The sequence below is a fragment of the Schistocerca piceifrons genome, chromosome 2 (assembly GCF_021461385.2).
Source record: "Schistocerca piceifrons isolate TAMUIC-IGC-003096 chromosome 2, iqSchPice1.1, whole genome shotgun sequence".
Taxonomy (NCBI): domain Eukaryota; kingdom Metazoa; phylum Arthropoda; class Insecta; order Orthoptera; family Acrididae; genus Schistocerca; species Schistocerca piceifrons.
In genome coordinates, this window is record NC_060139.1 from 117,794,818 (window position 1) to 117,809,418 (window position 14,601).

Consider the following 14,601-nt stretch of genomic DNA (forward strand, 5'->3'; position numbering starts at 1 on the left):
TCAACAGAGGGGTTGAAAGTGCCCTTAGCAATTTTTAGGGGTATAATGTGACTAAAATATTTAAAATGCAGAAAATACTCATGTAAAGTATTAATTATAACCACTTTCTTTTTTTACATTCATACATACCATCACTTTCCCACAAAGAAAATTCAAAACTGTTACTATAGTTTTCATATTAAAATGATATGTGAAAGTGATAATACAAAAATGGAACCAAGTACTAAAAACACATCAGGAAAATGAGACTGATTGATCTCTTATAAAATTAACAGATGTGCCAACAATCTAGAGAACATCTTGTAATGGGCTGTCAAATGAAAATGAAACAGATAAAAGAATGGAAGTAAACTGTTCGATACACTACCTCAAAAATAATCACTATAACTGTTACACATTTATTCCACTATGAGACAAGATGGTCAGTGCCTTCGTGGAAAAATGTTTGTGGTTGTCTACAAAACCATGATTTTACCGAGGCATGCACGTCTCTGTCTGAAGCAAACTGACCACCATAAATGTCTTTCTTCAGGACTCCAAAAATATGAAAATCACATGGGAAGATACAGAGACTTTATGGAGGATGTGTATGGGCTTCCCAGTGAAACTTCTGCAGTGGAGAGGAAACAACCTTGGCAACGTGTGGGCCCTATCAATAATGTAAAAAAATGATATTTTTATAAATATTTTTGTATTTGACTCATTCCAGTTTTCACATGTTGAATCACAATCTGTGGTCAACAGAACATGAAATAAATAAATTTTGGACAGTGGACAATTTTTATATAAGCATTCCTGAATTGCACAGACATTAATGACTGCAGGAAAGGCAAATAACCATCATACCATTTGACTCACCTATCTCTCCAGAGGAAATGTTAATGAAGTACTGTAGAAAATCTCTTATGCTCTTGATGTAGCAAAACAATAATTTTAAAAATGATGATTATGCTGGCTCATCAAGGATGCCCTTGCAAAGATTGCAGGTTGGGGGTGGGGGAGGGTGGGGTGGGCCTGTAGGTATGGTATATTTTTAATATTTTTGAAGATGGATGGTGATTCGTAAGTACCCACAAAAATTTTTCAACTTAACTGTGTTAAAGACTATTGTAACTCTGGCCTTTAAATCATATTCTTGAAGGAAAAAACACATGACTATACTCATAACATGTAGGTTTTCATGGCCAGCATGTTCATTAATTAAAACTTCCTGGCTAAGAGGCCATAGTCGAACAGTAGAAATTCTTCCTCCTGAGGTTTTATTGCCAACTGCGGGCAACATCTTCTGACCTTTTTGGTGGATCTAAAAATTGTTTCAACTGGAAACTTGGCCAGAGCATTCACAATACAGTCCATAATATTGTGGATAAATTAAAGAAAAACTTTTCCAGCTGACGGTTATTGTTGTCATTGCATGTTTTTGCATGCTTCTCTTCTGGGATGTAGTGCTCAATCATCTCATAATCAGTGTATGCATTTTTCTTAAAATCCATTTGCAAATGATTTAGTTCCTCTTGCAAATAAACTGGCTCACACATTTTATTAGCCCTGTCCACCAATGTTTTAATGACATCTTTTTTTTGCCTGGGATGATGGTTTGAATCGTTATGAAGGTAATGATGGTATATAACAATATTGTGAGAAGGAAAGTTGCTACTCACCATATAGCAGAGATGCTGAGCAGCAGATAGACACAACAAAAAGACTTTCACAATTAAAGTTTCGGCCTTGGGCCTTCTCAACAATAAATACACACTCACACTCACACAAACACAACTCACACACATGACTGCAGTCTTAAGCAACTGAAACCACACAGTGTGGTTGTATCCTGTATGCCAAATATTAGCTCCAAAACCTAAAAACTAATAATGCATCGTTCATAGGCAGTGTTTGCTACCTCGTGTTCTCTTCCATTCCCTCTAGAATAGAAGATTCTACCTATGTGCAAGCAAATGGTAGAAAATTTTCTGCAAATGCTCATTCGCATGTGTTCGCTTCCATTCACTCCATTGAAACCAGGCTTTAGGTGCTTAAAATTGATGTCTGTGAACTCCGGATAATTCTGCTATGCGGTACTGTATGAGTGATTTGCCAAGTTGCATGCTAGGCAGGCAGGGCTATACAAACTGCTTTTATAAAAAAATGTGGCTCTTAGCAGCTACAATTTTGGCAGTGCATTTCTTTCATTGTCTTCTTCCTGTGAAAAAAATTGCAGGGTACGTTTTGACATGTCTTATTGGACCGTTCTCTTGTCAGTGTCTCCTTGAAGAAAGTTCATTGAACTGCTGTAAAGTGTTTTTCAGGAATTGCTCTAATAATGTACACTCGACATGTTTCAGCTAACTTTGATGTTTTTCACGTCTATTGTCTCCATCAAATCCCCACAGACTATTTCCAGTTCTCACAGAAAATATCTTCATTTCATAACTAAAATTTTGATAGTTTCATCTTCAGAGGTCATTTCTTTGAGTCCTGTACTAATAATTTAGGTTCTCCTAAGGCTGTCATTATTTGGACTGGATGAAGAGTGTACACTCCACACACTGTAGACCACCTTGGTAGAAATGTCTGACATGTAGTGCACCCCTGACCCATTTACGGGGACTCTTATAACTCTCAACGGTAAGTACAGTAAACTCCCATTTATCCAAAATGATCAGGATGGTGGCTGGTACAGATAACAAAAATTTTGGATAAACTGAAGTCCCCCTGTTTTCTTTTATGAAACACCCTGAATTGCATCAATACCATGAAATTTGATCGTAAAATGTGCTTAGGTTACGTAGAATGTTATTGATATGGTTGTGAATAAGCCTGCATGTTTTTGACTGAAAAAATTGTGTTGACATATTTTATTACCTACTCTTTTGAATAAAAAATGAAGTACTGTACAAAATTACGAAACAAATCTAGAGATTACTCAAAGGAACAAAAAGTTTGTCTAGAGGAACTTTTTCTTTTTTTAAAAAAAAAGCTTATGGACATTAGAATTGGTTTTTGGTAAAAAAAAGTCTGTAATGGTTTTTTGTTTTGTGGATTGAGAAACTTTTGTTGTGGCAATATATCCCCAACGTTGGAAACAAATGATTTCAGGTTAAGTCACCTCCTCCTGCTGTCTGATGTACTCCAAGGCAGTTTGGATCACTTCATAACCATCTGTGTGAGGAATCTTTTTCTCTGCTTCATCATCAGAAACATATTCTTCTGACACTTTCTGATTGGTTGCAATTTGGACAATTTCTTCCTCAGTCAAATCAAAAAAGTTGTTTTTCATCCACTCTTCAACGTCTTTGAAGTTCGCATCTTCACAGCCCGGTAGCTTCTCCAATAAATTCACCAAAATTACATCATTTTCATCTGTTTCCGGCATGTCATCTTGAGTTTTGGCATTGCCTCGTTGTTCCCACCACTGGTGAGTTGCCTTATGATCTAAGAGTTTTTTTCTTGTTTTCAAGACCTAACAAGAGAAATATAGGATACTAAGTTTTATTCAGTTTTTGAAGTTTTAGATTTGTTAACATTTAAAGCAAGTTCCCCATCTTTGTACCACTTTGAAATGTTATCAAGATCTGGCTGAATATTTTTGCAGCTTCTTTCAGACAGAACTTCATTATAGATAACATCATAATCTGTGACAAGTCTGAGATTACTATTAATGTTGTATGGAGCCCATAATCTACCACTGGCATATCACTCACTGTGAAAAAAGATGAGCTGTAATAGGACCTGTGCATATTTGCAGCAGAGAAGGCAGTATTAGTTAGAGAGGACTCATGACTCTTGGTGTTTTTCCCAACACAGACATGGAAAGCAGTGTCCAATCATTTTATAGCAGTCAGTGATTTCCAGCTGTTTGTGAACAACAACTAACCCATCCAATGCCTGAGAACAGCATTCACATTGGGGCTTCATTCTGACTGGTACAATGTTTATCCAGTAATTAAATAATTAACTTTAAATTACCTAGCTGATATCATTTTAATTTCAGGATCTGTTATGCTACAAGAATAGCAAGATCCCATTAAGAGCCAAGACTAAAACATCTAAGAAAGTAAACACTGTCTTGAAAATTCATGGCAGATTACAACTGTGTACTGAATTGGGACTCAAACCTGGGATCTTTGCCTTTTGTGGACAAATGCTCTACTGACTGAGGGGCCCAAACACAACTCGCAACAAACTACAACCATTGAATGAAAGACAAAAAGCACCCAAATTGTTTTAATTAACAAATTTACAGACATAGTGACTCATTCAAAAATGCAATTACCAATGAACAGCAGTATACACACATACACATGCTATAAGATTGCAGCAGAGAACAGAAGAAGTAATGTTAATCCAGATTCCATGCAAAATGATATGGCAGTGAAAAAATAAAATTGATCATTAAAAACTACTGAGAAGCATATAAAGAACTGTTAATAGCACATGTGGCTCAACGCACCTACAAAATTTTTGACCTTAATGAAAATACTACATCTTTTTTTTCTAACTCCACAACAAAGTAGCACACAGATAATAAAATTAGTTTTCAGTTTCATATAATTACAAAATAGTAATAGTAATCACAATAATAATGATGTCTGAAGAAATAGTATATGAGCCAAAAGAGGTTATCTAACAAAGGTAAGGAAACACTGCACAGCATAGAATTTTTAATAAGCTTTACACTCAGTCATGACTTTTCATAATGAGCACGTCAGTTTTGCCAAGGCCAGTAAATTTCAGGTTTATCATAGATTGAGTCTGTCAAGGTGTATTTTTAACTTTTCAAAGATTTTCATGCAACATGCATTTAGATGACTGAACTGTAATTGTTGACTGCTTCTGATAATGCATCAACATCATCATTTCTGGTACACTTAATCGGAGTTTTCAACAACTTATACTCTTGATACTTCAAAAACGCGATAAATACCTGCTTATCACATGCTAGATTATGTTCTTTAAGACTGTTAATGTAAGATAACATAATACTGATCTGAAGAAATAATCAGTTTTGCTATATTTCTACTTATTCTACAGCAAATATTATGTCTGTTATTGTTCTAGGGAGATCAGCTGAGCATGGTAATCATTCTTCCAAAGAAAATTGATGGCCTTAGAGAACTTGAAAGGAAATTGGTAGATGTGAACCTCCCTGACATCTTACAAAAACTGCGCAAAGTGGATGTGAATGTATATTTACCCAAATTTAAGCTGGAACACCAGGTAGATCTGAGTGACACTTTGAAAAAGGTGAGCCAATATCTAGTTTTCTTTCATATTTCTAAGGAGCTGCAATAATTTCTGTGAATCCTACTCCTAGCTTTGGTATGAATGAGATAATAGGTGGTCAGCTAGCAATGGTATGATGCTTGTGGTGTGGGACAGCAGTGTAATGACTATGCACTAAAGGTTGTATCACTCCTATTGACATACCCTGAACATGACTGCTGCTCCACTATGAGTGTATCTCACTGTCATCCAGAGAGTTTCATACTGTCTGAAAGAAATATTTATCACTTTTGTGATAAACTATCTGTACAATATCTGCTTCATTTTTCTTTAACGAATTTCAAAATGAGCAATTAGAATTATACATATTAGTAGTGCTGTTGATTTCATTGTTGTGTAAACCAGAGATAGTAGTTCATTGCTGCATAAAAGCAACTAATCATCTCTGATACACCAAACAGGTATTTTCAATTAAATTAAAATCATCATTTAAAATTCATGCTCACTAAAATCACTTTTTGGATGATTAATTACCATACTTTTCACTCATAGCAACTTGAAGTTCCTTGCCTTTCAGAAATTATCAAGTAAACTATTATAAATTTACTTTGTCATAATATTTCAACAGAAGAGGTCAATGAACTGCTTCTGTTGTGCATCATATTTGATTTCTAGTTTTTTGTATAACAACTAATTGAGGTATCCCTCCAATATACAATTTTCAAAATATCTTCATTCAGGTATTTTTCAGAATGATTTTCCTCACAGACACATTTCTATCCTCAAATAACTTCAAACAGGTTTACTGTATAGAGCAATGAACATTTCATTGTCACGTAATAAAACTTTAAATTCTTCAGAATGTAAATGAATGCAGTTGTGGCTAAATTAGAACTGGAGTGATACAAATCTCAAGAAGAACTGATACATGTTTTTTACACATAATACATCTTCAATTTTGTATAATAATTAACTACAGCATCTTGATATAGTTGGGTGAATGTCCTCACAGTGCACGACTGTCAGCTCAGCTGCAAACTGGTTCAGCATCTCCTCGGCAGCAAAACAATACCAGAAGATCCCTCCATTCCTATGAAGACTATATGTAATACATGAAACAAACATAAAACATACACATTATACAATGTTTACACAATAAACTTGATGTGATGGAATCATTGTTCATTTAATGAACAAACAGAATAAAATACTCTACTGTGTATTGTGAGAGTGCTAAAATTCATAGTGAACCAGTTTCCCAGCTGACACACTACAAACTACACACAGGGAAAAATGGAGGGAGAGTTTCAAGTGTGTGTGCGCAAACAGCACACACACACACACACACACACACACACACACACACACACACACACACAAAGAAAAAAAAACTTTTTTTTCTAATTGGAGCTGAAATAAGTTTTATAATCTTGAACTTAGAAATGTAAAGTCCAAACAGTGGAAACTGTAGGTTGGAATATCGACAATATTAGGAAAAAGATAGGTTGCTACTCACCATAAAGAAGACCTGTCAAGCACAGACAGGCACAATGAAATGTCTGTTACATATTATAAATTTTGGTCAAAGCCATCTTTAGCAAAGAAACTAAACACACATTAATACAAGCAAGGACTCTTCAAACACATATGACCACTACCACTGGCACCTTCGACTGGAATGCAGCTGTCATGTAATAGTAATCTGAAGTGGGGCTGGAAAGGGGGAGGCATAGCAGGTTATGGGTGGGGGAGAGAAGAGTGCTGTCTGGGGGGATGTGCAGGGACTAGATCATGGTCTGACAAAACTGCCAGGCACAGTGTCGGGAGGTAGAGTGTGGGGAAAAATTGGGAGCAGGAAAGGTGAGGAGCAAGGGAAGGGGAAGGACAGGTGAGTATACTGGGAGAGAGCAACACACACTTATGGTGGGGGATGTGAAAAGGGACAAGGTGATAGGATAGAGGGGCCAGAAACTGTTGGGTGGAGGATGTGGAGACTGTAGGTTATCATCAGTTGAGGCTTTGTTAACTTCAGGACTGGAGAATGTGTTTTTAGGGTGACTTACATCTGCACTGTTCAGAAAAGCTGGTGGTGGAGGGAAAGATCCAGATGGACTAGGTTGTGAAGCAGGCACTGAAATCATGTATGTTATGTTTAGCTGCTTGATTATTTAGACAGTTCATCTTTATGCTCCATAATAATTAGCAGACTGTGACACCTAAATTCTCCAAACTCATACACTTTTCAAATAATTAATGAGATTGCAGCTTTCACTGCAAAACAAACATGATTACTGATTTGACATGTATGAAGTTCAGAAGAATATTTGTACCTACTGAAATATTATGAGACAGAATTGATGACCGGTACTTGCTGAGGCTCATCTTCAGATAGACTCATTGTGAAGGCAAAATTTTTATCTGCACTTGGGAAACAAAAATAACTACAAATGCATGTTTTTGTTAACTACCTGTGATTGTTTCTATTGATGACATAAGGTCTTATCTCTTCTTGTAGGAGATGTGCCATTGCAGTTTTCTATTTGTGTTTCATGACAACCCCTTGTGGTGACTCCTTCCTTTGGGCTTTTGTACATTTTATAAACCATGTGACATTAATATTATATTTATTATTTACTTCATTCACCATTTACCACCTACAGCAGAATAGGTTTGGACATTGATGCATGATTAACAGAAATTTTTATAGTGAAGTTCTTTCAGAAATATTCTTAAGAACTGCTATCAATAATTTACAAACTTGCAGCATGCTGCAGGTGAAATATAGTTCTGCAACTTGTCTTGTAGTTGAAATAATTTGTTGTAGCTCTGTCATGAGCTGCACTGAGAAGTATTTTTTTATTTTATTTTATTTCTTGATGGTGTCTAGTTTTGGACACCTGTATCCATTTTCAAACAATCTGTGTTGTAAGTGTAACAAATGCAGGCTATAACCTATGTACAAAAACTGCCCCTGCAGTGATCATCAAAGCAGTACTATGGCTGACTCTTGAACATTACATACACCATATAGGACAAACATCAGAGTTTTTTAATGTCCATCCTATGTGGTGTATTTACTGTTGTTGAGTTGGCCTTAGTGCTGCCTCAATCGTGACTGAAGGGGCAGGTTTTGTACTGTGAGCTAACATCCCAATGATGTTCGGCCTTACATGTTGTTCCTCGTCGTCGAAAAGTCTTGACTCAAACTTGTCTAGGGGTTGAACTGCACATGTCACATTACATATCCTAAATTAGACACTTGTGAACCTTTGGTTAAATTGTCTGACTGATGGCAAGTTTGCAAAATACAAAGTTAACATAACATATAATAACAGTAATAATAATATTGGGAACTAAATTAAGACCCGTAAATGATGTAGGTCACACAGTTGCAATTTGGTTACAATAAGGTTTATTCAGGAAGCAAACTAATAGCAAAAGTGGTTGTATTTAGAGTTACTGTTACACTCAAGCACATATCCATTTGTCACAGGTCGATCATTCACAATACCATCACAAAATACAATTTATCTACACAAAAAGTTAGAGTTCACATCAGGTGGACATTGTTAGACATCCTAGCTGCCTAAATACCAACTGTCCACTTTTGTGTTTCAAACCATATTGCACCCTTTGGTGTCTCCAGCTGAACTGTCCACTTTTGCGTCTGCATCAGAACTATTCACTTTGGTGTCTCCAGCCCCGAACTATCCGCTTTCGCGTCGGCATCAGCACTGTTCCTCTGCCCATCCCCAGCAGCATTTTCTGCTTACCGAATATCCTCGCTCAACTGACTAGGACAGTTCCCTTTCCTGAAGCTGTCCATCTGATTGGTTACAGCTTATTGCACATTATTTTACATTTTAACATTTTTAAATCATCAAAGCTTGACCACTTTCACATTCAAAATAAAGTAACAATAACCATTACACAATAAACATTAAATTCTTTTACATAAAACCAATACAATTTCCTTGTCAACTTTGAATGTCATGGCCAGTAGCCTTGCACCAATGTGCTTTCTGATAAATAAAGCAAGATCAAAAGTAACTATTAAGCATTAAACTTTACAGCAAATATTCTATTACCTAATGATTCAATAAGGTGTCATGCTGTCATCGTTCAATGTGTTTTGTGGGGAAGAAACTATGATTTGATGCTTAACTGAAAATACTGATAACTTAAATTTACTCTATCTTTTAAACAAATAAAGTTACAGAGTTGATATTTACAACATTTGTCATTTTAATGATGTGCTTCTATATGAAATGTCAACGTCTAAAGCGTTCAGATTTTAGCATTCAGGTCTTTGTTACAAAACTTGTGAATTTCACTTTAACAGTAAATTCTAAACTATTATAGATATTATCAATATTAAGGTTTTATTGGGATCACCATGAAAATTGATGAAGGATGGTAGATTAAAATCACTGTGGCTTCATTCCCTGCATTACTACAGAATTAAATAGTTTTCATAAATGTTTCCCTTAATGACTGATCTTAGGTCTGCCATACTTAACCCTGCCACGTCTCCTTGGCCACAAGTGGCTTCTATTGGGTTTCCCTATGACATAGCCTCTCATCTGTCTCACTTGCACACTACAGCACTTAGGCCTCAGTAGATAATAGACATCTGTGAGTTTCCCCATCTCGTGGTGAATCTGTGCCCTTTGTGGCACACAGTCCTCAACGACAGGGTTCATTTCACAATTCCTGAAGGCGGACTCTTTCAGCCATATACTTAAATGAGAGCGAAATGCTCATTAACTCACAGTACACAGGCATATTTGACGCACTTAGCATAAGCATGGTTTGAAACTGGACATAAGTGTCCAAAACTAGCCACCATCAAGAAATAAAAAAAAAGGTTCTTCTCAGTGCAACTTATGATGGTAGCTACAACAAATTGTTTAAGTGTCAATATTGTTTACTTCAAATAGTTAGTGCTATCTTGTAAAATTGGTGTTTAAATAATTGATCATAAATCTCAACTTTGAAAATATTATAGCACAAAGACCAAGCAGATATTTGTAAAAAGATTTTAAGTATGTTTTTTGTGTGAGTTTGCAGTCTTTGTGAATCTGTGTCTTGGTAGATCAGAGTATATTTGCCTCTAGGATTGTGAGGGTCTATATTCTCCCCAGTGTCAAACTTATTGTTTTTGACATAAAGAAATGTTCTGTAGATATGTAAATTAACAAAAGCCAATTACTTGAGCTTGATAAAGAGTGGAGGACAGTGAGTCTTTGTTTTAACTTTGCTCATTATTCTGATTACTTTTTTCTGAATTTTCAGAACTTTGGTGACATAGCAAGAAGATCCTAATATCAGAATGCCGTAGGAAATGTGTGACTAAAATGGGCCAAAATACACCCCCTTCAGATACTCAATAGTGACTGCATCTGCCGGTTTCCACATAAGATAGCACACTTATGCTATTCTCTTTCAGACATGATTAATATTTCCTCCCAGTTTAATTCAGAATCAGCATGAAGGCTTAAAAAATTTTATTGCTTTACTTCACACAGCTAAAATTAACTCCACAATTAGTTGCATTGTTTTATCAGTATTACAAAGAAGTTCATTAGAAAAAAATTCATTGCTAGTTCTAATTCTTCCTGCATTGCCAAATGCAGTTTTATGGGGTCATGATGTCTATTGAGAAGTGTTATGTCACCTGCATAGTACGCTATCGGATTTGCTGCTACATGATAAATAAATCACTAGTTGCAATGATGAAGAGAATAGGTTCTAGGACCAATCCCTGGGTCACTCCAGTCTGAACTCCCTTCAGTGAGGAACATATATTTGTATATTTTTAACTGAGACAAAGTGTCTCCTGTTGCTTGAACATAACTTTATTACTGCTAAAGATAGGAGATGTATGCCACAAAATTCCAATTTTTTTGTGTAGGGTGTTAAACAGTAGACAGTCAAAGGCTTTACTGAGATCACAAAATACTAGTGATTCAGATCCTTATTTTCAAATGCATCTAATGCCTGGGTAACAACTTCAGTGACGGAAGTAGTGGTATTGAATTCTAAATTGAGGAGATTGTGTTTTTTGAAATAATTATTTAGCTGGTTGCACATCAGAGACACAAACTTTAGAGAAAACTGTGACAGTAGAAATTGGGCATTAGTTTTGGGGCAGATACTTATTTACCTTTTTATTGACTGGCATCACATCAGCAGTTTTGAGTGCATTGGAGAGATTTCCAGATTCTACACACATACAAAAAATCAAAGAAAGCCTGTGATGTATAAGATTTTTTTTTTTTAACGTAATTTGACAAGCATCGACAGTCTATATGTCTGGAGTTAGAGAACATTGACAAAGCTTTTACAATATCCTTGGAGGTGACAATATTCCAATCAAAGGCATGCTTCATTTGTGGCTCGGCACCAGCATAATCTAATTCATATGTGCCATTTTGCTTTTCAGCTAACCCACTGAGGTTAGGAAGTAATTATTTTCTTCTGTGCACAGCACTGCGTCTTTTGCACAAGCTTCAGAATTTTCTTAAATGACAACATCCCACACTGCTTTGTATTTGTTGAGAGCACCTTCTGTGTAATGTTCAATAACAATGTTTTTGTCTTTTTGGGTTTTTTCCCAGGTCAGGCTCCAGTTTAGAACAACTTTTATACACTCCTGGAAATAGAAATAAGAACACCGTGAATTCATTGTCCCAGGAAGGGGAAACTTTATTGACACATTCCTGGGGTCAGATACATCACATGATCACACTGACAGAACCACAGGCACATAGACACAGGCAACAGAGCATGCACAATGTTGGCTCTAGTACAGTGTATATCCACCTTTCGCAGCAATGCAGGCTGCTATTCTCCCATGGAGACGATCGTAGAGATGCTGGATGTAGTCCTGTGGAACGGCTTGCCATGCCATTTCCACCTGGCGCCTCAGTTGGACCAGCGTTCGTGCTGGACGTGCAGACCGCGTGAGACGACGCTTCATCCAGTCCCAAACATGCTCAATGGGGGACAGATCCGGAGATCTTGCTGGCCAGGGTAGTTGACTTACACCTTCTAGAGCACGTTGGGTGGCACGGGATACATGCGGACGTGCATTGTCCTGTTGGAACAGCAAGTTCCCTTGCCGGTCTAGGAATGGTAGAACGATGGGTTCGATGACGGTTTGGATGTACCGTGCACTATTCAGTGTCCCCTCGACGATCACCAGTGGTGTACGGCCAGTGTAGGAGATCGCTCCCCACACCATGATGCCGGGTGTTGGCCCTGTGTGCCTCGGTCGTATGCAGTCCTGATTGTGGCGCTCACCTGCACGGCGCCAAACATGCATACGACCATCATTGGCACCAAGGCAGAAGCGACTCTCATCGCTGAAGACGACACGTCTCCATTCGTCCCTCCATTCACGCCTGTCGCGACACCACTGGAGGCGGGCTGCACGATGTTGGGGCGTGAGCGGAAGACGGCCTAACGGTGTGCGGGACCGTAGCCCAGCTTCATGGAGACGGTTGCGAATGGTCCTCGCCGATACCCCAGGAGCAACAGTGTCCCTAATTTGCTGGGAAGTGGCGGTGCGGTCCCCTACGGCACTGCGTAGGATCCTACGGTCTTGGCGTGCATCCGTGCGTCGCTGCGGTCCGGTCCCAGGTCGACGGGCACGTGCACCTTCCGCCGACCACTGGCGACAACATCGATGTACTGTGGAGACCTCACGCCCCACGTGTTGAGCAATTCGGCGGTACGTTCACCCGGCCTCCCGCATGCCCACTATATGCCCTCGCTCAAAGTCCGTCAACTGCACATACGGTTCACGTCCACGCTGTCGCGGCATGCTACCAGTGTTAAAGACTGCGATGGAGCTCCGTATGCCACGGCAAACTGGCTGACACTGACGGCGGCGGTGCACAAATGCTGCGCAGCTAGCGCCATTCGACGGCCAACACCGCGGTTCCTGGTGTGCCCGCTGTGCCGTGCGTGTGATCATTGCTTGCACAGCCCTCTCACAGTGTCCGGAGCAAGTATGGTGGGTCTGACACACCGGTGTCAATGTGTTCTTTTTTCCATTTCCAGGAGTGTATATACTGTACAGTGTGAGTATGTATTTCCTAATGAAAGTCAGCTCATGCGTAAACCATTTTAACTGTGTCATTTTCTGTTTATGCTTAGAGCTTCTTTTGATTAATGGTGAATAAGCATACAATAGGTCAGTGAGTTTTTTCAAGAAATTATCAAACACTGCTTCCTCAACACTCTTCCTAGATTTTTTATTGTATACAAAGTCCTAGCTGACATCAGTTAATCTGTCAACAAATAAATTAATATATTCATCTTTCTGCTCTCTTATCTATATAACATTAGCCTTGCTGCTGGATGATGTGTGTGACTTAGACAACTATCCACAGCAGGAAGTTAAAATTACTAGTTTGTGATCTGCTAGACCTTCACTAGTATGTCTGACATCATGAATATCTCTAGAAAAATTAACTATAATAATATATAAGCAAGCATTATTCCTTATGGATCTGTAATGTGTACAATGTAAATTTAGTACTCTTAAGATATTAAAAAATCATTCTTGTGACATAGTCATCACAGTTAGCCATTTCAATGTTGAAATCACCACAGATAGTGCCTTTTGTGTTAGATTTTAATATCTGTTTAAGCTAATAATTATGGTATTCTCTTCATTTAGTCTTATACTTGTAATTTGTCCATCCAGTAAGAGCGAACATTCATCTTAACCCATTAGCGCTGGAATTAATTTTTTCATGATTTTTTTTAAAAAAATTGCGTTAATATGGTTGTAAAAGGCATAAATTACACAACAGAGTTGTTTCGACGAAAGTCATTACCGCCATTAGCGAGATATTTGATGTTGCCATATGGCAATGCTAAGCGCTTTCACTACCTAAGTTTATATGGATTACAACTTCAACTAAAATAAGTAGGTTATTGAAATTTCTTATTACATATACAAGTTCGTGCAAATTTATTATTCTGTCTTCATCATACAATTGATACTTTATAACACAGTACAATTAATAATCAAAAATCAAACCTTGAACTCAGCATTATTTTACATGAAATGGAATAAAACAGTCAATACACAATCCCACATTACACTTTGAACACATAGTTTTCACAGTAGATTTACAGTCCTTGTGCGTACACCTTTTCTTCTTCTTTCCTTCTGTGTGCTGGATGAGGTGGTCAGTCTTATCAAACCTAACTGAATCTGATATGCGGCTGTCGGAACATGCCCTTGATGCAATGGTCTTCCGGCTCCTTTTGGTAAAGTTTGGTGTCTTTGCAAGTACACTGTTGCTACTTCTCTCTTGAAATCAAGCTGAGAAAGAGTTTGGTTTCTTGCTTTATTATACA

The 14,601-nt window shown here is 37.7% G+C and overlaps 1 protein-coding gene across 7 annotated transcripts in view; it reads left to right on the top strand.

Moving 5' to 3' along the window:
- Positions 1-14,601, top strand: part of LOC124776819 (leukocyte elastase inhibitor-like) — a 221,034-nt gene that overhangs the window by 95,984 nt on the left and 110,449 nt on the right. For all 7 annotated transcript variants that reach the window (XR_007015656.1, XR_007015655.1, XM_047251974.1 and 4 more), the window contains exon 6: positions 5,059-5,244. Coding sequence is in view for 5 of the 7 variants with exons in the window: in XM_047251974.1 (XP_047107930.1) it covers positions 5,059-5,244 (186 nt within the window). In the remaining 2 variants the exon portion in view is untranslated. The remainder of the gene's footprint in view (positions 1-5,058; positions 5,245-14,601) is intronic.